We start from the raw sequence: 25,749 nt of genomic DNA, 5'->3' as shown, positions 1-25,749 counted from the left end.
GCCGTGCCCGTGCCAGCTGTGACTCTCGCAATGCGGGTGCTCTCTCAGCATGGCACAGCGTCCTTGCCAGCTCCGGCGTGAGCGATGCCAGCGAATGCCCCTGGACCGCGGGAGCTCTCCCTCGGTGCAAACACGGCAAAAGTCACTGGGCAGCGCAGCTGTCCTGGTCCTCCCGGCATCCCCAGGGATGCGGGTGCTGGTCTCTTTTCCCCGGCACTGAATGCCCGTTTCTACTCCAGGTCACCCAGCAGCGCTGCAGTCATAAATCCTGGCCACCTGCCCTCAAGGGCCAGCACAAATGCTGCCTCGTTAGGTTTAGCTAATAAAGCAATAACAACAAGAGAAAAAAGAGAGCTAATCCCTGAGTGCTGGCGCTGGGCTTTGAGGCGCCATATTGCACCAGGGAGAAGTGGCAAGGCAGCCGGGCTGGGCAGGCTGCGAGCCGGGCAGCGGGGAGCCCACAGCCATATGGAACCGACCTTGGATCTGCTGGGAATTACAGCAGTGATATTTCCAGGGAGAAAGCCGGTGTCCCAGGCCTGGCTGGTTTATTTGCAGCCTCCAGAGAGGCAAGGCAGCGCATCCCCGGATGCAGGGGAGGGGAAGAAATGGGTTCAGGGAGAGAAGCAGCACCACAGAGGATGCTTGTGGGGCTGGATGGGTGGCTGTGAGCCCGCTCCACGTCATGGGCCTGCTGCTGTGGGCAGAAGGGTGTAAAACCCGGAACCAGGCATCTCTAAGGGCCCCTCTCAAAATGTAGAGTGTGGCTGTCCTCAGTGCCTCACAACCTCCTTTTTCCCCATTAGAACCCCTCCCTAGCCCAAATGCCAAAGCACTTCCAGCCTGACACACCCCAGCCCAGCGTCTCTTCCCAGCCACAGTCCCTCCGCAGTGTGGTGGCATCATGCCAAGTGCCACAGCGAGTGGATTGTCCCATGGAACACGCAACTGCCTTGCTTCCCAAGGGAATCCTGCAGTGGTGGGGAGCAGGTCCCATGGGTGATGCTGCTGTCACACCACTGTGCCTCACCGCCCTGACCTGGACAGCTGGGCTGAAGTCCATGTGAATGTTGCACCCCACTGGAACAGGACCAAGTTCTCAGAGGAACCCCAGCTGGCCAGGAATGGGTTTTCCAGGTGCATTGGTTGCTTGGATATTTTGGGAGGAAGGTCCCTTCCTTAGTATCCTCTCCAAAGTCTTCTAGATGCGGTCAGCCCTGGGACTGCATCCATCCAGGCTGGGACTCCTACACTGAATGACACCCGACGTGAAGCCACATCCTCATTGTGTGCCTCTGCCTTCCTCTCTGTCACCATTACCTCACCCTGGGGAAGTATGATGGGGCCCACATCCCTTGCTGCTCAGTGCTGTGCTCATGTCCAGGCTGGGAAGCGGAACATCCTTAACTTGCTGGTCAAGGTGGAGTCACATATGTTTGTGACAAGGACTGGGGTGTCCCAGCAAAGAGAAGATGCTCTGCCCTTAGAGAGAGCAATCCTGGATAGAAACACTCCCTGGTATGATGTGACAGTGGGTGCTGAGACTCACTGGCCAGTCTTTGGTGCCACGAGCACCGGTGGATGTGGGCATGAAAAGCAAAAGGAGGTATGTTGCGACTGCCTAGCAGGGTATTTGATGAGCTGGAGCTGAGGGCTCTTCATCTCTCACAGGCATATTTCCCAAGGAGAAGTGCGTGCTCACCACTTTCTCCTGAGCTGCAGCCCAGGTTGGTTATGAATAATGTATCAGATAACAGGCGATCGATGCAGCTCACCCGGACAGACTCCTCCAGCCTTCCCCCAGCGCCTCTCTCATTCTGCACGGCTGGACCTGCGCCCCTTGTCACTCATTTGCTGGTGGCATCATGCACGGACAGTTGGGACTCAGCCCAGCGGATGAGTGGAGTCAGAGGCGCCAGCAGTGACAGCCAAGCACAGGACCAGTTCCGTGGATCATTTCATATCACATTTCCAGGGAAAAAATTTGGCAGGTACAGGATCTTCCACCCTACCAGGGGTTTCCCTGCGAGGCAGAGCTCAGCAGCAGCAATCGGTAACTCTCCCCTCCACAGCAGCAGGGATGAGAGTTTCATATCCAGTGACCTCAGCTGGAGGGAATATGGACCTGGGGATGCACAACCAGTTTAGGAGAAAGAGAAGGCAGAGTCAGCCCATGAGGAGCTGCATGTGCTTTGTGAATGGGAGAGCAGTTTCTTGCCACTGCCAGGCCATTTGCCATGGGGACGAATGAGTGATTTTTATTGCATGCACTCCTTGGATGCTCTGTCACTTGCCAGAGCTCCCCAGTTGAGTGGAAATGGGGCACAACCCTTCTTGAAAGCCCCTTGCCTTGAGAGGACGCCATGGAAGCCTAATGGAATTTGAAGCTAAGGGAGCTGAGCCAGGAGCAGGAGTAAGGGCTGAGACAACCTTGAGCAAAGGGGGATTGGCAGAGGCGGATGCAGATAAGGAACGGCTGCTCTTGGGGGTGTGTCTGAGCACACACACAGCCACTTGCCTGGGGTTTGCAAATCCAGACTGATTTATCCTGCCTCCAGGACGTTGGCCAAATAATGTCTTGGCAGGAATTTCTTGGTAAGATGTAGAGACAGCTCTGGCCTTGGCAAGGCCAACATTGAACCTTTCAGAGAGACCAGGACCAAGAAAGTCTCTGATCACTTAGACTTCCAGTGGGGTGTGGGTACCAGGGCTCCAAGCACCCTTCTCTCCTGCAGCAGCCCGTTTGTGGGGCTCCTGCAGCACCTCTTGGGTAGCTCCCAGCCAGCGAGGAGAGCAGCTGGATGCTCCCAAGCCTTAGACTGCTGCACTTTATCTGGTTCCCATTGCATTTCCAGGTTGCTTTGGGGCAGTGTCACCTCTGATTATCACCCACACAGCCTGCACTGAATTGCAGACTCACCTGGATGCAGTCAGATTCCCCATCCCCTTTTATCTTCTCCAGGTCAGCATCTGGCTCAGCATCTCAAATTCTCTGTTCCTGGAATGTTTTGGGATCACACCATTACCAGCAGGGCCAAGACCTGATCTCTTGGCGACACTGGAGATTAGCTCCAAGGCCTCGAATTGGCAACAGAAAGGGAAGGAGAGGCTGCTCGGAACTGTTTCCAACTGGGCCAGGCACACAGTCGGCAGAGGATGTAATCCCTCCCCAGGGATGCCACTGTGATCACAGAACAGTTATGAATGGACAAACCTCACAAGCTCCAGGGGTGAGAGCCAGTTCTCGGGACATCACGGCCACATAAGCTGACCATGCCAGTGACAAGGGACCACAGAGCCAAGTTTGGGCAGCCACACTGACCTGTCACTCCTGAGCACTTCCTGTGTAATAAATGTTGCATGAGGACATTCCTCCATCCAGATGTCCAATGACGATCCTATAACCCCACTGATTCAGAGCCAGGATCAAAACCCATTGCCTCACTCCTTCCCAGGGACTCTCCTGCCTCATCCCATCATGCCTGCACAATTTAACCCACTGCCTGCTCTTCCCAGCTGATGCTGCTTTGCTCCGTCTTTCTTTGGCTCCCTCTCTCTCCTTCTGTCTCGGGGGAAAGTAGTTCCCAAGGTGCTCAGAGCAGCGAGGCCAGAAAACCAGGGCACTTCTCCAGCTCACCTAATTGTTGGTTACTGTCCCTCTCCCTCGGTGCCTAATTAAGTGGAGCAGGAGGAAAGCCCAGGAGGAGCTGCTGAAGGCACAGGAACACGTGTGCACATTACAGAGAGGCTGGTGAGTGGCCTCATCCACACTGCTTCAAAAACAACAGGAGGAGAGCGATGCCAGGGAACAAGCAGGAGCAGTGACTGGACCTTGTGTCCAGACTGGGATGCACACCTGCAATGTGACAAATGCTTCACACATGCTTGTTGCTAAGTGATCTGCAAGACAGCTGTCAGGCTAAGAGCAGAGAAGAGAGCTTATCCCAGAGGGGCTGCACTAGGGATGGGCAGGACCAGGGCTTGTGGCCAGGCTCCCTCCTGGGCTCCAGCTCTTGCTTATCTCCCACCCCAAACTTCAAACCAACCCCTTCCTATTGAATTTTTGTCATGGCTTCTTGAACCCAGTCCCAGGAGTGCATGGGACATGAAAGACCATCTTGAAGCTGATTTCCTGGCTGCCTCAGCCTTGTAATCCCTCAGAACAGTGGGTGGAGTTGGTGGAGTCCAAGGTCTGACTGAAAATCCCTGATCAGACCTGACTCTTTCTCCCATTGTTTAGGGAGGATTTCAGAAGAGCTATTTCAGCTTTGAATCCCTGCTTCAAATTTATTGCAAGCCAGGGCTGCCGGAACAAGCACCTGGCTGCAGTGTGTTGAAGAGGAGGAATCTCACTCCATCAGTGCAACATCTGCGAAGCTGCGGTCCCTGGGAAGGCATCGCTGCAGGCAGAGGAAGAGCTGAGCTGGTACTACAGAGAAGCCTGTCTCAAACATGATGCCAGCCCCAGCTCCTTGCTGCATCACTGCATTCCCATGGTCCAACAGCTCTGGTTTAGTTCCCCCTCTCAGCTGAGGACAAGCAGCCAGACTGCCGGATTCACCCGTGGTGTCCCAGTGGAGGCGGGGCACGTGCGTGTATGGCACTGCGTGCAGGCAGAGCCTCGCCCGACACATGCCCAAGCCCATGAGGGCAGCAAAGGCAGGATCCCGAGCACTGGTAGCACGTGGTGCTGGGATGCTGGAGCTATGCCTGCCTCATGCTTTGCTGCAGCCTTTGGCTCTCTTCCTGCTGCCTGCCAGTGCATTTCTCCCAATGACAAATAGTCCCTCAATGCCACCAAGGATCGTGATGCTGTTACACTTCTCGCTGAAAGAAGAAATAAGGGCTGGGGTGGGGTCAGGCATTTCTGGCTCCACATCTCCCTCCCGCAGCCAGCCTGGCCCCGCAGGGCTGCTCTGATGGGCGGTGAAGCAAACTCGCCAGGACCCTGTTTAATAAAAAAGGGGGCTTCAGAGGAAAACTGGAACAAACACTAGTGGGAGCGTTTACTTTGCCAGGATGCTCCAGCCAGCTCCAGGCAAAAAGTTTGAGCAGCCAAACTTCCCCTGCTCAATATTTGTGTTTGTTTTATCCCCGTTGCCTGGGGATAAAAGAGATTCCAAGAGAGAAAAGGCAGCTGGATTTGGTGGCATATGTCTCCTTCAGGATCCAGCCCATTTTGGGCCATGAATGGATACGGAGAACTTAATGTGCACAGCCTGAGCTGAGCAGCGACTTCCAACAGCTTTGGGAAAGTTTAAGCAGTAAGGTGAGCCATGGGGGTGGACAGGGCATCCCAAAGCAACGTGCCATCCTTCCCTGCCTGCATCCCTACCCAAGCAGAGCCCAGAACCCTTCAAACACCCAGTACCCACCATGAGTTGTCCCACTTGTGCCAGTGCTGGCAGCCTGGAGACCTGTGTAGCCACGAGGAGTTCTCAGATGCACTTCTGAGCAGGTCTGGTTCCACACATGGGCACTGTGATAGGGCTGTGTGGGTTTAAATACACGGTGATCTCGTTAAAGTCTGGGTTTTAACGAGTCGTGAGCACAATGCTGTGTCATCATTAGCACTGTCTGTCGAGGAGCCCCGAGCACTGCTAACCTAGACTGTTCAGCTCTGGTGTTAATTCCAAAGCCAGCCTGATCACAATCCCTCTATGGTTTTACCTATCTGCAAAGGAACAGCAGAAATCCAGAGTCAGGTCAGGTTCCCTCTAAGAAAAGAAAAGATAAATCAAAGAAACCAAGCCTGGATGCAGCCTGTGTGTGATGTAGCCTTATTTTTTTTCTATATACCCACTGATCTTCAAGGTGGACTCACCACAACCGGGTCTGCCCCTCTGTCAACAGCCTCAGGAGCCAGCTTGCCCTTGGTGTGGGTCACTCACAGTGTGCGGATGAGCCCTTTGGAAACCAGTACAGGGGTTGGAGGGCAAGAGCAGTGCTGAGGCCTCCTGGATCCTGGCTTTGAACTAGAACTTTTTTTTGGTAGGTGAGCAGTCTTGACACAGGTGCCAGACCGACTTCCGTGCCTCAGTTTCCCCTCCCCCCTGCCAGATGATACCAGCTGCCCAGGCAGAGTCAGATGATTCCAACAGAAGATGTGTAGGGAGGGGAAGAGGCCACAGCATCCAACTCCATATCCATTGGTATTGTCAGGGAAAATTCTTCCTGAGGACATGAGACGGCAGCCACACAGCACAGCATTGAGAGTGGAGTCACCGAGTTAATTTGGCTTTCCAATTAACAACAAGGGAGGTCATTACTGAACTGCTCATGGCTCTCTGTCCTGACACGTTGTTGCCCAGGGCCTGGAGCTTGGCAGTGGAGCAAAGAGGATGGGCTGGGGGCCCTGGTGAGGCATTTGCCCCCTGCCCTGTGAACAAAGCCCAGTGCAAGCAGAAATTCACAGCAAACGAGGGGATTTGGATTGGTGTTCCCAGAGGCACTCGCTCTCCTGCCTGTACCAGGACCCCTCACTTCTCCACTGAGTCCTCCCCTTCATGCAGCCATCCCCAGAGCATCCATCCTCTCTGAGCAGGGCCTTGGAGCTGCCCTGCCCTGCATGTATACCTGCACAACTCTCAGCTGCATATGGACACTGCTTGCTGTCCTACCCCTGTAGCTTTGCTCCTGACAGAAGGTGTACCCAGGACCGAGGGGTGATGCTTCACATGCAAACCCCAGAAATTATTAAAAGAAAACTGGTCAGGAACGCTTCGGACTCAAGACTGGGACAACAAAGTGCCACGGCTGAAGCATGATGAGGCTGGAAATTTTTCCCATCAGGGTGGGATTTAGCAAAGTTTTCCTCTCTGTAGCTGGGTCAATCACATGCCCAGAGCCTGTGAAGGCAAGATAACCCTAACATGCAGCTACTGAAAAAGGTGCGACACACCACTATAGAGCATCCCTGGCCTATAGAGCAGGACACCAGGGCTGTCCTGCCACCCTAAACACTCCATCAGAGCCACTGAGTCCCAGAAGTTCCCCCTCCTGCCAGTGCCCTTTACAGCAGCTCTGGTGGGGCTGGAAACACCTTCCAACGGGTGGGACAGGGTGAAGAGAGGCGTTCTCTCATCCATCACCCCGTGGAGTGCACCCAGCCGCAGCTCTCTCCGCCGTGCCAGGGCTGGTGTCGACAAGGGCAGGTTCTCCGCTGGCCTCGGGGTCTGGCAGCACGCGGGGCCCCTGCCTGTCTGCAGCCCCAAGCGGGACGGCGACGGGGACGGGGATGGGGGCCAGCATCCCGGACAAAAGAGCTGGATTATTCGGTACAAGCATACCCCCTGCCGACGAGCTGGAAAAACACAGCTCCCCGGACAACATACCCTCCCCCCGAAAAAAAACCCCAACCAAACCCAAACCAGCTGCAACCACGGGATAGAACCGGGAGGGCCGGGGCAGCCCCGAGGCCAAGGCCGGCGGCTGGAGAGGGGCCGGGCACCGGCAATGGGTTGGAGCCGGGAGTCGCCCACAACACGAGTGAAACACCCGCCCACCCCGTCTCGCCAGGCCCGGAATTAACAAGTTTTTTCCACAGGAGGTTTGCGGTTTCCAGCCTTTCCCGCCCGGCCCCTCCGCGCAGCACCCGGGACCTCTCTGAGCCCCCCCAGCCCTGCAGACGGGAGGGGCCGGCGGGGCCGTGCCCGGGGCATCCCCGGGGCTGTTTTTTCCGATATTTGCGGCTGGATTGCACTTTCCCCTCCAGTGTTTGCTTTTCTTTTCTTCCTTCTTTTTTTTTGTTTAATTCTGCTCCCCCCGCGGCGCGGCTCCCCCCGCAGCGCTGCCCGCCCCGCCAATCCGGGCCCTCCGGGGATGGGGGCTCCGGCAGCGGCTTTAAAAGCGGAGCCCTTTGTGCGTCGGAGCCCGGCGGAGCCTCGCACCGGCAGCCGCCGGGGCCGGACCGGGATGTGCCGTACCGGGATGTGCCGTACCGGGATGTACCGTGCCGTGCCACCGGCAGCCGCCGCCGCCGGCGGGAGGAGCCCCGGACCACGCTGCACCGGCAGCCCCGGGACCCGAGCATCCCCCTCCGCAGGTATTTCATCCTCTCCTCCTGCACCCCAATAAACGTGTGTCAGCCCCGCTCGCCCCGCTCGCCGTTTTGCCGGGTCTGGGCTGGTCGGCTTTTATTTTTTTTTTCACTTTTTTTTTTTTTTTCTATACCGCCTTCTTTCTTCCCTCCCTCGCACCCGCTGATTTGGGATGGTGGGGCTGAAGGTGTTGTGCTGGTGGCACTAGAGCAGGCTGAGGTGACAGGGCTGCTGGAGCCGGGGTGCTGCCCACTGGTGGATAAGCCGGGGCTCGTTGGGGACAGCTCGGTGTCACCGCTGCTGAGGGTGGGGTGAGCACAGAGCGGCTCCGTGGAGTCTGTTATTGTACGGTCTCTCGAGGGGTGGGATCAGCACTACGGGCTGCTGCTGCCACGCACTGGCTGCTCTATGGGCATCTCCAGACTCTCTTCCCGGTGCTTACGGGCAGACCTCTCCCAAACCCTTTGAAATTTGGCCCTAAACAGTCCTACAGCTCAGCTACCAGCTTTAGGGGGACTGGCCTGGGATGTCCCTGCAGCTGCCCTGTTACCAAGTAGTACCACAAGCAGTGGCCCCAGGCAGCAGCTGCAGCCCTGCTCTGTCCCCAGCCAGCCCTGCTGCGGTGGGACCTGCCTGCATCCGTCCAGCCCCCAGCTCAGCCCTGCCCCACTTCTGCATTTCGGGCAAAGCTCTGCTGCAGTCCCAAAGCTGTGCCGTGACCTTGGAAGCAGAAAGGTTCCCTCCTGGGCTGAGCAGTGACGGTTGGAGCCGGCCAACAGCACCACAGGCACTGGATCTGGGCTGTCATTTTCCCTCCTTGTCCCTGACTCCCTGGCCCCTGGGCTGGGCTGGGAGGGGATACACTGGAGAGGGCTCAGGTATGTGGTGGTTAGCTATCCCACCTGGGCGTGCTCTTTGCTCCCGGTGGGTTCGCAGCAGTGCTGGGGAAGCATCAGGCGTGACTGGGAAGCACGAGGAGCCTCGACCTTTGCACCGTGGGAAGTCACCCAGCGAACCGTTGGTGAACTTGGATGCCAGCGTGGCGCTTCTGTGCCAAAGCCACCAGCCTTGCGTGAGCAGAATATGGAAGAGACATCGGTCACAGCCACCCACGGAGACACCGTTCCTCACCCCTGTTGTTAGAGGGCTGCAACTGCCCCGACTGCAGCCTGGAGCATGACTGAGCAGCCGCGCAGCTCAAGGCACTCCGGCTGGGCTTGCAGTCCCCGCGGCACTTGCGATGGGGACGAGCCCTGGCTGCGGACCAAGGGCGGGCGCTCGCCAGCTCCCACGTGCAGGGAGGGAGCCGTTGGTGCAGTTGTTTGCATGAGCAAGAGCGAGAGCTGGGGCTGACCGCAGGAACTCGCGGCTGCCGCAGGGGGCCTGGCTGCTACAGGGGTCCCCTTGGCCCCAGGGAACAGCTGAGGGGCTGTTATGCAAATTTAGAGGAGACAGGAAGCCAGTCGGAGGGCAGAGAAGTCTGAATTTCTCCTCTCTCCTCTGAGTCACCAGGGCTGACTTCCCTGGCTGTGGTGGTGCGTGATGAGAGCCTTGGCCGGCATCCTTCCAGCATGGCATTGCTCTGGCACCTGGGCACCGGCTGGTCCTTGTCCCCGTGTGTGGGCAGGGCTGGGCACTGAGTGTCCCTCTGCTCCCAGGCTTGCCCCCCAGGAACGGCACAGCCTCGTGGTCTCCACACTGGCTCTGCAACCTCTGGCACCACAGCCAGGACCTACAGCTGTTCTGGGAAGGGGGTGGGAGCAGTATGCGGTGGTGACTGGGGCGGGATGGTGGTGGGACAGAGTATGTGCAGTTTTGGGAAAGGACCAGTTCTGGCTGTTCTCAGCTCAGTCTCTGTTCCCAGGGTTCTTCCATGTACGGCTTCATAACAGCCTCCAGGGATAGAGGGACTGCTACAGGGCCTGGATGGAGGGGACTCCCCTTTGCCCTGGAAAAGTGGCACTGTGGCTGCAAGCATGAAATGTCTAAGCATGTGGCCCTGGTATGGTCTCCTGAAAGTCATCCTGGTGTCTTCCTCTTGGCACATGCCTGGGGTATGGGGGGTTAGCAGTGGGTTTGGGGACACTGCCGTCCCCCAGGAGGCCAGGGGCTGGTTGCCTCTGCTCTATCCCAGGAGAGTCCTCTTGCACAGTGTCCTTTGTCACAGCCCTCTTGGCAGCAGCAGGGAATGATGTCCTTCCCTGCCCAGGTGTGCCAGAGAAACACCACAGCCCCGCACATCCCCAGGTACCATCACAGGAGCACTGAGACGCTCTGCCCTGCTCTTTGCACCCTGGTGACCCAAGTGATGGGCACGGGCAGTGGCTGTCCCCTGGGAATCAGGTGCTGTGGACCCTGTGATTTCACATGCCAGTGGCCAGGCTGGAGACAGCAGCCTCCTGTCAGATACAAAAGGCCTTGCCTGCTACAAAGGAGGAACGTGTATGTGTGGGCAAGAGAGGCCAGCACCTGTGGCAGAGCACACCCAGGCTTCTGCCATTTCCTCGCTCCACAGGAGGGACATGATGGCCCCGCTCTCAGTGACAGCCACCACCAAGCAGAGCAGTGTAGCCAGCTTGGTAGCATCCCTCCTTCCTGCAGACCAAGCCACAGGTGAGTGGGATGTCACTTGCCTAACACAGAGGAGCAGAGCCCAGTCCTCAGAGCAGCCTCTGCTATGGTGGAAGGGGAAAAGCTCTGTTTTGCAGAGCCTGGCCTGGCATGGGGAAGAAAATTAGTCATACCAGCTGAAGGTCCCCATCACTACACACTCTGCCTCAGTGCCTGCTGCAAGTGCCCCGGCAGGCAGATTTCCTCTGGCACAAGCGAAGCACCAGGGAGTAAATGCCCTTTGTGCCAGGAAGATCAGAATCCCAGCAGGATGGGATGTGCACAGCCCCCAGGTTGTTCTCTGCAGGAAAAATGCCCCGTAATGATCCTGAAAGCACCTTTGGGTGACAGAGGCCAGGTGCCCATGACACAGACTGGCAAAACGTTGCTGCAGTGGGACACGGTGATTGGTTTTGCTCCTCCAGTACGGTGCACAGGCTGATCCCCTGTGCTGCTCTCTGGGCTCTGGCTCCTGCTGCCACCATTTGTCCCTGTGCCCTCCTTCCCAGCTGCCTTCCCGCACTGTGGGGAGGCAGAGCACAGCTGAAAATACACCTACTGCATCGCCCCTTCCTGTCTGTTTGCTTCCTCCCCTCCTGGCTTTGCCTTTCAGCGTGGCTTCCTAAGGAAACAAAGGTCACACCGTCACGCTTTGCCTATATATACACACACAAACATGCACACAAACACACACACACGTGTTTGTGTGGCTGGCGCCCTTCTAATAAACTTTGACTACATTTCCATCCCTGTGGACAGAGAGGCAGCAACCTGCAAACATGCTGAGGTCAACGGGGCTGGCAAAAAATGTGCAGCTGGGGGAGGGAGAGAGAGGACTTCCCTTCCTCTAGCACAGAGGCGGGCTGCTCCACAGCTCAACTCCTTATTAGACAGCGGAAAAGCCACACGTGGCGCACCCAGCACAGCCCACCTGCAGGAAGGGCTTTGATCTGGGTTCACACCTGAGCTGTGCTGCTGTGGGAGCTCCCTGGGGACCCACAGCAGGACTGCCAGCCCCCTCACCTGGGATGAGCCCTGACAGACTCATTCCACAGCTGCGGGGCTCTGAGTGCTGTGCCTATGCCACAGGCTGGCCACTGAACTCCTGTCAGCTACAGCCTGTACTCCACACACCCCAGAGGAGCCAAATCCCACCAACCCAGACGCAGCAAGCTGCCATCAAATGTGCTCATCCCACAGCTCCCCCACTCTATTTTCCCTCCAAAAAAGCCACAACTGCCCAAAACCCCCCGCAGAATCCACCCGTCAGTATTCAGGTTGAGAACACAGGGGTTGCAGTGACTTATCCGACACAGTTTTCCAGAAACATCCCCTCTGGCCTTGGTGTTATCGCTGTGTTTCCATGCTCTCTCAGCAGTGGGGTGCCTGGGGGAATGGGGGCTCCAGCCTGTACTGGAGACCTTGGGGCAGCACTGGAGCTGCCCACGGGCTGGGGACAATGAGTGGGTAACTCACAATTTCCTGTGGGACACTCTTCCTTCACTTTGTTCAGTCTAAAATGTAGTTTAATTATTAAAATACACTTTGGGAAGAGCTTTAGGTTGAACAGGCCAAGGACAAAACCCTCCCAGACTCTATGGCAATGGTGAGTCTGGGGGCTCAAAGCACCTTCACTGTTTGGTGAAGGTGTGACTTCTGGACACGGCTTGGGACAAGTGTCCCTTTCTGTCCCCAGGATGGAGGCAGTGCTCTGGAGGGGCACAGAGGCACTCGATGGGGGTCAAGCTCCCCTTCCTGGGATGTGACTCCTCTGGGGCTGTGCCCCCCACTCCTGGGCAAGCAAGGGCTGCCAGGCACAGGGAGATGGCCCCCCCAAACACGCCTCTCCACAGTGCAGGCAGGTGCCACACTGCTCTGCAGCACGGCTGACATGCGTGCTGCCCACAGCAGCCACCCAGCACGAGCCAGCCATCCCTCCGCCCTTCCCTACTGTCACTCGGGCTCCAAAGGGGGTTTTATTGCATCCTGTTTTGCAACGGCAGTGGCAGCAGCAGCGGGGACGGGCCCGCAGCAGGGCTCTGGCAGGTCATGTCCCAGGCTGAGCCGGGGTGGGGGGTGGGTGCAGCTCTGCCCACTCCCAGCTTTGGCCGCTGGCCGTTAACGCTGGGTTTTTATGCTCCGTATCACCAGGACGTGGTTTATTTCCAGGAAGGAAGCCAGGCAAAAGCAGGCTATTAAAATGCTCCGGTGGCCTTTGCAACGGGAAGCCCTCGGGCTTTGCCAAGCAGATGCCTCAGATTAGGATAGGGGGATGCAAGGAATGGCCTTTGAGTGCCACAAGGCTGCCCCAGTGCTCCACATTGCCTCCCTCCCCACTCACCTACCCTGGGGGGGTCCCCTGGGCTGAGCAGGGGCGAGCTCGGTGGCCCCCCTGTTGCATGGAGGAGGCAGGAGGGGCAGATTGAGTTATCTCCTGTGCCGGGGGGCCGAGGGCGGGTGCTGCGCTGGCACCCAGCCCGGCGGCAATTACTCCAGCGGCATCGTGCACAGCGATGATGCCACGCTGCAGGAATGGCGGGGCGGCTTGCCTCTGCTCCTGGGGCTCCCGCGAGCCGCCAGGCTGGGACTGGGCTCATTCAGCCGTGCCCTGTGTCCGGTTCTCCCAGCTCTCGTGGGGGGTCCCAAATCTTTTGGCGAGCTTCCCTCCCTCACAGAACAGGGTGTTGGCTTGGGCTCCCAAAGCTGGGGTGCTCACACTTTTCCCTCCATGCACGGTCACCTGCTCCATATCTCTCTCCAGCTTTGGCTCTGGGTCAGGGTTTGCTGTTGCTCTGCTTCACAGAAGGGCCCTCAAGCCCCAGCACCTGTCTAGCACTCAGGGCTGACCCCCTCCAATCATATTTCTCTCCTTGCAGACCCATTAGCTCTGCTGCCTGTGTCTGCTGACCATCCCACGCGATTTCCACATAGGCACAGCTACCCGCTACCCAGCCCGCTCCTGCTGCAGCACCCAGGGAGCTCCCACTGCCCTCGGGTGACATTTTTGGGGGCCTGACGGGTATTAATCCCTGCTTAACAGGTCACTGGGTGAACGGGCCAGCTGGTACTTGAGGGGTGGAAGGGAAGGAGGGTAGCGAAGAGGGAGCTGCTCCTGGGAAGATCCAAACCAGGGGTAGAGATGCACAGAAAGGTAAACCCTGTGTTGCAGCAGGTGGATGCACAAGAGAGCAGCTGGAGACGGGGCAAGGTGACCCTGGTCCCCAGGGCCACCACTTGACCATGTGCTGGGGGATGTGGCTCTCCTCTCCTCTGTTCCCAGGTGCTGCTGCAGGAGGCTGGCACGCAGCATCTGCCCAGACACATCCCGGCAGCGCAGGGCATGGGCAGGCCAGCGGGTTCATTGCAATGCTGAACTCCTTCACAGGGAGGGGATGGAGAAAGGAACTGAATATTTAATGCTGACAAAGTGCCTTGATGCTGGTGGCTGGAAGGCACCAGGGAGGGACGGGAGCCGTGATCAGGGTACTGCTCACCGCGAGCAGCTCGTGCAGGGCAGGGTGGCACCAGCGCACCCGCCATGTTCTCTGCCCTGGTGTTTTGTCCCCTCAGCTGATGAAGGCAGGTTATGTGTTGACAGCCCTGCTTGGCACTCAGCAAGAGCACCATGGAGTAGAGGAGAGGGGCACAACAGGGGCTGGGCACTCATGCACACAAAAGCGGGGCTGTGGGGCTAAGGATGGCACCAGGCACTGGTCTCAGACAGTTTGCAGGTGAGCTGTGCCCTGCACTGCTGCTTGGTTTGGTTTCTCCTTGGAAGGATATGGGGTGGGGGGCAATACAAGCCCTATGCAAGGGGAGATGTTTTGGTTGCACCCAGCTTAAAGAATGAGTGGTGCCCAAAGCCAAGGTCAGCTGGGAAGGACAGACAGGAAGTGCCAGGACAAGATAAACCTGAAAGGGGGAGACAGAATGAAAACCAGGTGGAATAGGAGGGAAGGAGCCAGAAACGCCACGTGCAACAGAGCTTCAGAGGACAGGACGAGGCCCTTGCATGGGGCCATGGCAAGGAGGGCTGGGCAGGGCCAGGGAGCAGCATCCATTTGCTTCCTGTGTTCCCAGCCATACGTAACTTCCAGTGCCACCGTTCCCTCCATTTCCCCTGCCTGGGGTGCCTGGGGCCATACCCATGGGCAGAGGGGGCAGGACAGGGAAGCGGGGACCCCAGGCTCTCGTCCCAGCCCTGATGTTGGTTTCAGTGTGATCAGTGACTGGGGGCATGGTTGGGACTGAACTGTTGGGGAGAGGAACAGGAGGAAGAGCAGAACCACTCTACCTGTGGACCCCACTGCCAGTGCCCATGGGGGGTCCGGTCCAGCCTGCCCATGGGCCACGACTGTGCCCCCGCCGTGCACTGCAGTCCCCTGTGGTTGCCCCCGACTCACCCCTGTGCCCACACACTGAGGGAAGAAACGGGAGGCACAACCTGGAGCTACAACGTGTGTGCCAGATGCGTGTGCCCCCACACGCACACTCACACGCCCCTGAGCCACACACACTCTCACGTCCACCCCCCCATGCTGATGTGCACACATGTGTACACTCGTGCACACTCGCACACGCTCTTGCTGTCACACCCCCACAGCCTGGCACACTCACAGCCATGCCAGCACAGCCGGTGCCACATGTGCAGAGACGCACCTGCACTGTCACACCTGAGCACATGGCCACCTGTGCCAGCTGTCGTATCATCACACACCCACACGCCCATCACACGTGCCGTGTGCTCTCCTGTGCATCCCATCACATGTGCACAGACTGTCACACCAGAGCCCCACTCATGTGCACACACGGTCACACCCGCACACACGGGTGCACACACAGCCCCTCTCCGAGCCTCACGGGCACAGGTGCCTTGGGGACCACTGCAGGCCGGCTGAGCCCCAGGATACAGGAGACTCCACGGAAGGTGCTGCTTCAACCGGGCTGAGACCCCCGCAAACTCATCACACATGGATTCGGGATAGGTCTGGAATGACGCCCCTGGTCAGACACAGCCCGGGAGTAGCGGGGGGTGCCCACGGGGCGGGGGATGCCCGCGGGGCGGGGGGACCGGGGAACACGCAGGGCAGGGGCGGACGGGGTCTCTTTGTTCCTCCCTCCGCCGGTCCTCCATGATGTGCAGAGAGCGCGGGCGAGGCCGGCGCTGCGAAATGGCGGCCGGGGGGCGGGATCGGGGGAGGAGGAGGAGGAGGGGGAAGGGGAAGGCCGGGCGCCCTCCCTGTGCTCGGCGCTGCGTACACAAAAGGCTGCAGGGAAAACACGGAGGGCAGCGGGGGGTGCGGAGTGGCCTCGCCGGGCACCTCTTGCCCGCCCCTGCCCTCGCAGCTGTGTGTGGCCCGCTGCCCGCACACGCTCGGGGGGTCCCCGTGCCCAGCACCGCATCCCCATGCCCAGCACTGCATCCCCGTGTCCCACACCTCATCCCCGTGCCCGCGGCCCCTTCCCAGTTCGGGTGGGAGCCGGGGGTGCGCGCCCAGTGCCGACGCGTCGGGACGGCTCAGTTCGGCTCAGCACAGCCCAGCTCACGGCACCGCCGAGCTCAGCCGTCGATCGGGGGCCGCCGGTAGCGGGACTCCCGGCCGTGCGTGCCCCGGGATCTCCTGGGACAGAGCCGCGCTGCGGCGGGCGGGAACACGCGGTGAGTCCGGGCACAGGGCGGTTTTGTGCCGGGCTCTTTGTGTGAAGGGGTGACACGGCCAAACACTGGCACCCCACGGCTGGTACCTCCCGGGCAGCGAGAGGCTTCCCCAGCCGCGTGTCGGGAGGACGCGTGGCACTGCTGGGCCTCGTCCCTTTGCCTGTGGGGATGGGGCCGTTCCTGGGGCAGAGGCTGGCGGCGGGGAGGGGACCCGCCGGGGTTCCCCAGCAGGTCTGGGCTCCTCGGCAGGTAGAGCCGGTTTGGAGGAGCTGCGGGGCTGGGGAGGCTCCCAACCCTCCCGCCCGGCCCAATGGCAGCTCCCCGGGGCACACGGCACCCACAGGGAACTGGTTGGGAGCCTGGGAGTGACCCACGCACACGGGGCAGACGGGCAGGGGGTGTGGGGACAGATGCCCATAGAGCTGGGAGAGGGATGGAGCAGAAATTGCGGCTCCCCCACTCTTTACTCTTCCCTCTGCTCTTTGCCGCGCCTGCGTGTGGTGAGTTTGTTCAGGTCTCAGCCTCATGAAGTGAGGATGGGGACACGCTGCAGCCCCCACCCCACGCCTGCAGGTGTGAGTCGAGCATCTCCTATTCTGGGCAGGTTTATGGTCGCTGCAGGCTGGAGGCCATTGACACCCAAAAATATGTGGACACAATAGGGCAGCGGGGAGCCGCCCGCCCACCGAAACCATACACAGACCCCGCAGCTTCCCCAAGCTGTGCCTGCTTCCCTGCCACCAGCACACCCCCTGCAGCAAAGCCCCCTCCTCCAGTGCCACCAAGGTCCTGATCCACCACCTTGATCTTCTCCAAGAAAGCGTTGGCACAGGCAGGTGTCGCCGTGGCTGTCGCTCTCCCCTGGCTGTGGTAGGGGGCTCTGCCTGGCACGGAGGACGGTGTCTCCTCATGAACCCCCCCATGTCCCTGTGCAGGGTGCAGGTTTATGTCCCCAAAAGGTGACACGGAGCCAGGGCACCATCTGGTGGTGCCTGGGCACAGCACATGCCAGCCCACACGCGTGCTGCCCACCCACACGCCCTCGCAGTGAGGCCCCATGCGCTGTGCACGCACGTGTGTGCACCCCCCTGCCCAGAACTCGTGTGTGCACACACACGTGCACAGGGCACACACACGTACGCATGACCCCGTGTGTTAATGCACACCTCCCTGTTTGCACGTGTGCACGGCTGTGCATGCCTGCAGGCACTCGCAGGTGGGTGCTCAGCTGAGCCCACGGGTGCCCAGGTGAGCCCGTGGGTGCTCACACAGCCACGGGGCTAGTGTGAGGCTGGGCAGGACACCTGTGCCACGCTTGTGCCATGTCTGAGCACGCACACTCGGGAAGGCGATGTGTGTGCACGCAGGTGAGCGGTGCTGTGCTCTCTGTGTTTCAGCCGGGCAGGCAGCACTGAGAAGGTGAGCACAGGGCATGCCTGCCGGTTTCCCTGCTCCTCCGGGGTAGCAGAGCTGGACTGGCTTTTATTTCTAGCAGGGATCTCCCTCCTTGAGCCTGGGGAGTAATTTTCAGCTCTGCCACAACTTCCCTGGGAGAACCTTGGGCCTCTCAACCCTTCCCGCTTGCCCAGGGCATAGGCCGGGGTGACCACAGGTGTGGGACATCGCAGTCCATGGGGAGTGAGGACAGGGCACTTCCCGGGACTCCGAGGCCCGCCAAGGCAGGCGACTGCTCTCCAAGGGGTGTGTATGGCTGCAGAGGTTTTGGCCGCCAGCCTGGCTCGCACAGCTGGAGACGGAAGAGCTAAATTTAAAGGTGTTGGGGGGGGCTGGGTGAGGCTGCCTGGCGCGGGGCTTCCCTCTGGCCGCCTGCACGGGAGGCACGGGTGTGTTTTCGGCCGCCGCACCCTTTCTTTCACCAGAGAGGTAGAGGCCTGGCGGGGAGAAGCGCCAGTTTCATCAGCAGGAAATGAGGCTGAGGACTGAGCTTGAACAGTGCTGTGTGTCCCAGCAGGGACATCCCTTCCCCTGGACAGCCCTGACCTGTTCAGTGCAAGCACCCTCAGACCCTGACAGTGTCCAGCAGCTGTACTGCTCACACCCTGCCAGACATGTGTGCTCGCACAGCTGGACACACGCACACAGCTGGACACACTGACACCCCCCAGACCCCTTCACCTGGGGCCAGCCCCTCACACATGCACCCTGCAGCCCTGATCCTTCATCCCCACCATTTTGGGGTAATAAAAGTAGTGTTTGAGGGTGTTTACAACTTTTATTTAAAAATCCCTTTCTGAGATAATATTCAGGGCTGTGAGCCAGGGACAAGGCGCGTGTGTGAGCCTCTTGCAACCAGGGTGGGGAGTTAAGAAAACCCACAGCAGGAAAGTAGGGGCTCCATCAGGCCCTGAAAAGTGCTATTGACTGCACTGGCCCCCAGGATCAGCGAGAGCACCCAAATTTTGAGGAGTGGGGATGCATCGAGCCAGTGGGGTGCCCTTGATGCCTCCCCAGCACCTGCAGGTACTTAGGCAGCTACATGGGTGCTCCCATCCCCCAGCCACCAGACTCGGGACCCCGCAGGCGCCAAGCAGACTTGGGAGTTTGCTAAAATGAAAATAGAAAAAAAGCCTGGGACACCATCCAAAACTGACGAGTGTTAATTAATTCGTCCTCGCAACGTGATCTGCCCTCGGCTCCAGAACATCCTAACATAGTCACAGCCGCGGCCGCCCACCCCAGCCTCCCTGCTGGCCACGGCCTTATTTTAGGGAAGAGGTTGTGCAGCTGCTCTCCTGGACCTTGAACACCTATGGATGCTGAGGGCCTTGAGATGTGGGTCATGGAAGGAGGGCAGCCCTGCCAGTGTGTGTGGCCTTGACTATGGGGCTACAGCCTCATGTGCCCTACAGCAGTCTGCCAGCTCCACAAAAACCAGCCCAAAAATCCCATGGGGGCTGGGACAGCACAGCAGTGGGACACCCCATCACCCCTGGGAGGTTGGATGGGGTCCCACTCATCCCTTGTTCCCCCCCAAAGTGCAATGAGAGCATCAATATACTGGGTCTGGCATGAGTCCAGTGCTGACACCTCCCCTGAGGGTCAAGCAGAGCTGCCTCATTTCCCCATGTCCCACCACCACTGTGACCCCAAAACTCCTCCTGCTCCTACACCCTATTCTCCTTCAATGGGACAAGGGGGCCAGGCACAGCACCCCAGCCTGGCCCTTGACACAGGGTGCAAAGCAGGATTTTCTGCCTCTGCCTGTTCCTGTCTGACTTTTTATTCCTGAGGTCTGAGGATAAGGGCTGGGGTCATGCTGGCAAGCTGGGCACCGCTTAGGGTCTGACTCTTTGCAGTGGGGTCGTCCCAATGTCATGGGGTTGGGGACAGTGATGCCACCTTGCAGAGTTTTCTCCATAAATCCCCAGCTCTTGAAGTCCTGAGATGGGAGAAAGTTAAGCCAACCCCAAGCTTTGCCCTGGGAGAGGCAATACCCTGTAAGTGAGAGCAGGGCTGGCTTGGGGGGCACCAACTACTGCTTTTGGGGGTGGGGGTGGGCAGGAGGGAGGGGGAGGCAGGGGCGAGGGGAGCAGGCAGTGTCGTGACTCAGCCGGGGGTGGCAGCGGGTGAAGTGTTTGTGTTTAGTTTCTAACGTTACGGTTTCCACAGCACCGGGAACAGTCCTGGAGGGCCATGGGGGCCCGGCGACACTGAGGATGGGATGGTGCAGCAGCTGGACCGGAGAAGCTGTTCTGTCGCTAAGGCCACAACAGCTAAAAATACTGCGGGCCATTGTCACCGGCAACAAAGCCACTGGCGTATTTTCAGCATTATCTCGGTCGCCATCAGCTCTGCCGCCCTCCCAGGAAGTGCTGTGCCCACTCCACCCGGGCACTGCACCACCTGCCCCTGGGTGCAGCCACTGTGCCTCAGTTTCCCTCCTGCACACTGTGCTATGGTGCCACTCCCGATCCCACTGCTGTCATCCAACTTCTACCCCACAAAGAGCCCTGAGCTGCCACACTCATCCCCTTCATATTCACGGTGTTCCCTGCCCCTAATGAGTGCCTGGGGACACATGGCTCGCAGGACAGCCATCTCTAGCCAGGCAGCTCCAGCCCAGGCAGCTGGAAGGAGACGGCAGAGACTGGATGCAATGTTGGCCAAGTGTCCCCAGGAGATTGGTGACAGTCCCTCCTCCCTGCTGGGGCACCAGCTCTCCTCCTCGGCTCATTCCAGCAGGCAAAGCCAACAAGGCTGCTAAGCTGCCCGGTCCGGCCATGCTCAGCAGGGAGCTGTCACTGCTCGCCCTGGTGAAGCGAGTTGGCGCGGTCTCAGCACAGCAACCGGGTGACCAGGAAGGGCTGTGCCAGGCCGTGCAGGCACTGCCAGCAGCTGAGCACTTCCCCAGCCCCAAACCACCAGGATAACCCTGGATTTGTGAGATTTCCCCACTAAAACAGGGAGTGAAGGGGATTTAACTTGCCTTTTCCCTGCCAGAGCAGCTCAGCTTTCCTTCCTTCCAACAAGTCCTTCTCCACCACGGAGAGAACAGATTAGCATCAGCTCATCCACAGAAGCTCGGGGCAGGGACAGGGTGGTGGCAGTGACCCAGAACTGGGCTCGGGAGGTGGGTGGCCAGAGACAGGTTTGATCACGGGTGGGCTGGGGCTGCCCATGGGTGCTTTGCCGGGCAGGGGGCACAGCTGAGGCAAGCAAAGAGTCCGTCTGGTGGCACTTGGATTTCTCAGCACAGCCCTTAGCTGGGAGTGCTGTGGCCCTGCTGGGATCCCTCCCCAGCCAGTCGGCTGCACCCCTCCATCGCTGTATGGGAAGCTGAGGACCAGGGCCCAAGCAGGAGGGACTGGTCACCCCTTCCGTCTGCTCCTCAACAACCTGCTCAACCCCTGTCCTCATAACAGCCCTGGCATGTCCCTTAGTGCACACGGGGAGATCTTTCTGGTTTGCATGGGGGGTGGCTCTGCACCCCTCTCCCCTGCCCCGTGCCCCCTGGTGTTCTGCCCCACTCTTGTCTTGCGGTCTTGCTTGCTCCAGCTGCAGAGCCCGGGGCAGAGCAACGTCTCCCCATAGCACAGACGGTCCCTATGGCAAGGGGAAAGGGAGGTGAGACCTGCTTTGGGAGAGGCAGGGGGCCCCACTTCCCTGGGGGAAGACACACGAATAGGGCTCTGTCTGTGGTGGGACTGAATGCTGCTGCTGGGGCATCTGTGGCTGGGGGGTGTGGGGGTCACCTACACCCCAGAAAGGCGAGAGCTGTGGGCCACCCCACCAGCAGCACCCCTGGAAGCAGAGATTGAAGAGTGGGTGGAAGAAAGGGGTCTGGTAAGAGCAGAACTCTGCACGTAGGTACAGGAGGATGCTGGGGAACGGAGACCAGGAATACGGGAGATGGCAGTATTGGGGGGGGGGGGAGGTGGGGGGACCAGGCAGACCTTGAAGGAGCAGATATTTGGGGCGGGGAGTGGGGGAGACCTGCAGCAAAGTGGGGTGTGTGAGACCAGATCCGCCACTGCAGTGGGGACTGAGGGGCGGGGGGAAATCGGGGTCCTTCCTCAGCCGCAGTCTTGGTCCCCATTCCCCGGCAGCGGGGCGGGGAGCACGCAGCCCCCCCGGCCGGGCCTCGCGGTGGCGGCCCGGGGGAGCGGGAGGCAGCGGCGCGGGACGGGGAGGAGCGGAGGAGAGCGGCGGCACCGAGACCAGCCCCGGCGGCCAGGGCACCGCGGTGGGTCGGTACCGGCGTGCTCCGGCGGCCCCCGCTCCGCGGCGGCTCCGGTACCTTTGAGCGGCTCCGCACCCGGGCAGCTCAGCACCTCCCGTACCCGCGGGCGGCTCCGGCACTCCCGGGCGGCTCCGGTGCCCCGGGTGGCTCCGGTACCCTTGGGAGGTTCCGGTGCCCCGTGGCGGCTGCGCACCCCGGCGGCTCCGGTGTCCCGGCTCCGGGCAGAGGCGAAGGAGGCAGCGGCCGCAGCCAGGCAAGCGGGCGGGGGCGGCCGGGCCGGAACTCAGCCCCCCGCGTCCCGGGACCCTCGCCCGCGGCCCCTCCGAGGGCAGCGGGGCACCCAGGGGGGATCCGCTGGAGGGTGAATCCGGGGAGGGCAGCGGGTATATACAACCCCCGTGCCGAGAGCGGGCCGGATCCGGGATTTGCGCAGAACAAAGGACCGAGGAGGGTGTGTATGGAAAAGTACCGGCGGGAGGGGAGCGTTGTTCGTCTGCAAACCGGGCTGGGGGCGACGGTGCGTGGTGCGAGGCCTGGGTGTGCCAGGGCAGGGGCTCTGCAGGGAACAGGGGTTGCAGCCATCCCGACGTCTGAGGGCTTTCTGCCCCCCACCCCCCCTCCCCAGTCATCCTACCGCAGGTTTAATGGTACAGAGAGACTGCAGGATTTGCACCTGGGTCGGGGGGAGCAGAGTGCCCGGAGTGCGACAGGGAGGGGTGAATGCGTAGGTGGGCGTGGGGGGTCTCATGCAGGGGATTTGTACGAGGTGGGTTTAGGGGTGCTTGTAAAGGAGGGTTGGGGGTGGCTGGGGGGCAGATGAGGGATCCGTGGGGCTGGCATTTGCCACTTTCTGTGCCGGTGGCAGAAATGCCGCCTGTGCTTGCCCACATGATCCGCCCACTGCTGCGCCAGCCACCTCTGGGCTCTGCACCCCGGTGCCCTGGCCATGAACCAGGACATGAGGGGACTCGGGGCGACGGGGCTGCGCTGCGCAGGCACCGAGGCTCGGAGACCTGCAGGAGGGCAGCGCTTCCCCTTACGTGATCTCGGCTGCATGACCGGGTCTAGCAATGGGAGATATTTATAGCACTGCTCCACTAGCCCGAGGTTTGCACGGCCTGGAACGGGGCTGGCAGCTGCCGCCCCCCCATCCAGAAGCCTCTGGATGCAGCTGAGCCGTTTCCCCGGCGGGGCTGGGGTGGGTGGAACCCGCAGGGCTGAACGGGCTGTATGGAACATGCTGGGGCTCGCTGCCAGACTGCAGGCTCCTGCGTGCTCTGCTGCCTGCAACGCTGCCTGCAACGCTGCCTGCATGCGGAGGCCTCACAAGAAGGGTGCAGGGAGCAGCTTTTGCTTTGGCCTGGGCCAGCCAGGCTCTGTGCAAAGATGGGGACAAGAGGGAGGGTTCATGTTTTGACTTTGCTGTGAGACGCAGATTGGCCAGAGCTATTGCAGCCTGCAGGGGAAGGTGAGAAGACAGGTGGGACTGCATGTCCAGGAGTGTTTTCTACATGCTTTGTCCCTATGATTCCAACCACCACGTGTTCCCAGACCCCAGCAAAGGGAAATGAGAGGTCTAGGAACTGCCCCAAGTCAATCCATGCTGCTCTACACTCTGTGTGTGGAGCAGCCTTCTCTTGGGTCCTGCTGGAGCCACCAGCACATGGTGACGGCCAGTGCCAGATCCGTGTTCCCTCTTTGTGTCAGATGGTCCCACAGACATGGTCCTCTCCTGACCAGACATCTGCTCTGCTGATGCCTCCAGGCTCTTCCCTCCCTGGCACAAAGCCTCACAGTATGTGGGGACGCCTCTGTGCGTGCCCCAGCTCCTCTCCCAGCCTCCTGATCCACATAGTTTGCACGTGCCAGCCAGATGCCATTGCTGTGCTGCTGTCACCACCCCATCCCAGACCCCCTCTCCATCTTTTTTACCCCCTCCACCCAGAAACGCCAGCACCAGGCCAGCAGCTGTGTTGTGCCTTCCTGCCGTGCTTGCTGGGTGCGTGGCATCTGCTCGCCCTTGGGTGGGGGGAAGGAGTGGGGAAGGGAGAAGCAGGAGTGGGAGATCAGGGTGAGGGATAAAGCCAGGCCTATTTTTATACTGCAAAGTAATTACCAGAGCTTTCCAATCCTTAATCTGCCGAGAGCACCCTGGTGCGATTGGATCCTTCCCCGAGCCTGGCAACAATTCCCCCATCACACATCTCCTGCGTAAAAGCCCCGTAAACTCCCACACTTGGGCTCACACTGGGATACATGTGCTGCAGAGCTGCCAGCACGTCTGCCCCCCGCTTCCAGCAGGCCCTGGCCCAGGAATAGGGATGGGGACCCTGGCTGGGACCCTGGTTTACAGCTTGGGAGGATCTCACCGCTGAGCCAGCGGGGTAGGATGCACCCTTGGCTCAGCTGCTGGGTAGATTTGGGTTCCAACACTGTGAACACACAAAATCCACATTTTCCCCATCAGCTGCCTCCTGGGGGTTTTGGCTCAGATTAGTGGCCCACACAGCACCCTCCAGCACCCATCCGGCTTGGCTTCCCTCTGGCACAGCCAGGGTTTGGAATGCCTCTTTCCCGACGGCGCGCAGGGCGGTTCTGGACGGCAGTGCCAAGTCTTGGCTGGCTCCTTTCCCAGCCTCTCCCTGTCCTGTTGCCATGTCAGAGGGTTGCTGAAGAACCTGTTCCATAGCTCCCGCCACAGAGGAGGAAATGATGGGTGATGTTTGCAGGAACACCTTTCATCCCAGGGCTGGGGGTTGCTTTGCCTCTGCCTGTATGTGCAGCTGGTTCCAGGGTAGAGCATGGGATCTCGAGAGACCAGGGATGGAGGTGAGGACTCACCGTGTCCACCCAGCCTGTGCTCACCAGCTCTCCGACACCTCACCCCAAAGTCAGGCTGGGCTATTCAGCCCTGCTCCATGACAGGAAAAGGGGCTTTTCGTGACACAGTTTCTCCACTGTGGAGTTTGCAACACCCTTGCCAAGTATTTGGGAGTAGCCCTCGATCCATCTGTCTCAGTGCACAGCAGCAGGCACAAAGTAAACTTGGAAGTGTACAGGATGCAGTGCCCCCACAAACACTGCTGTTCTACAGAAGGACCCAGTGCAGGGACTGCAGAGGGTGAGCCGCCTTCTGGGCATCCCCAGGTGACCCCCACCAGAGTCCCTTCCCCCTGCCTGGCAGGGACCCAGCGCCCTGCCGGAGCCAATGGCCATAAAAGGCGCTGAAACGGAGGAGCTGGGAGGGGGGCCTGGCTGCTCCTCGAGCCTGAATGGGATCTTCCCGTCTGCCCACTCAGGTCAGGCTTGCCAGGAAGTGGGAATGGGAGGCTGGATGGAGGAGAGCAGCCCTAGCAGCTCGGAGTGGGTTCAGGAGGCTGGGGCACACCATGCTCCCCTCCACCTCCCCTTGCTTCCCTCGGGGGCACATTTGGACCGTGGCCCGGGATGCCGGGGATCTGCATCACCTCCCATGAAGGGCTTGGAGGGATAAAGCTGCCTTTTCATTGGCACCTGAGCTGTGGGGCAGTGGGGGCTGGGGGGCGAGGGGCACTCAGCGGGCTCCCCCACCAGCCCCCCACTGCCTCTCCCCAGACAATGGCTGCCCTTTGTTGGGGTTTTGCGCGTCCGGCCCCCTTCCCCGCAGCCCAGCTGGTGACATTTTACCACCTCCACATTCCCATGGGGATTCAAAGGGCACAGATGCACCATGAAACCACAAAGCACAGCCTCCCCCCTCA

General features: G+C 59.9%; 2 protein-coding genes across 2 annotated transcripts; both read left to right on the top strand.

Annotated features, from left to right (window-relative positions):
• Positions 1-6,872: 6,872 nt before the first annotated feature.
• LOC116448917 (transcription initiation factor TFIID subunit 4-like) lies at positions 6,873-11,395 on the top strand. Its single transcript, XM_032119958.1, has 3 exons — positions 6,873-6,890; positions 7,209-8,044; positions 8,976-11,395. Exons 1-3 carry the CDS (start codon positions 6,873-6,875, stop codon positions 9,217-9,219), a joined length of 1,098 nt encoding a protein of 365 aa, XP_031975849.1. The 3' UTR covers positions 9,220-11,395.
• LOC116448916 (collagen alpha-1(I) chain-like) lies at positions 10,565-25,716 on the top strand. The gene is made up of 2 exons (XM_032119957.1): positions 10,565-10,652; positions 21,847-25,716. The coding sequence occupies exons 1-2, from the start codon at positions 10,565-10,567 to the stop codon at positions 22,827-22,829; spliced, it is 1,071 nt and encodes a 356-aa protein (XP_031975848.1). The 3' UTR covers positions 22,830-25,716.
• The last annotated feature ends 33 nt before the right edge of the window (positions 25,717-25,749 follow it).

The sequence above is a fragment of the Corvus moneduloides genome, chromosome 10, assembly GCF_009650955.1.
Source record: "Corvus moneduloides isolate bCorMon1 chromosome 10, bCorMon1.pri, whole genome shotgun sequence".
NCBI classification, from domain to species: domain Eukaryota; kingdom Metazoa; phylum Chordata; class Aves; order Passeriformes; family Corvidae; genus Corvus; species Corvus moneduloides.
This window is presented reverse-complemented; position numbering and strand designations above follow the sequence as displayed.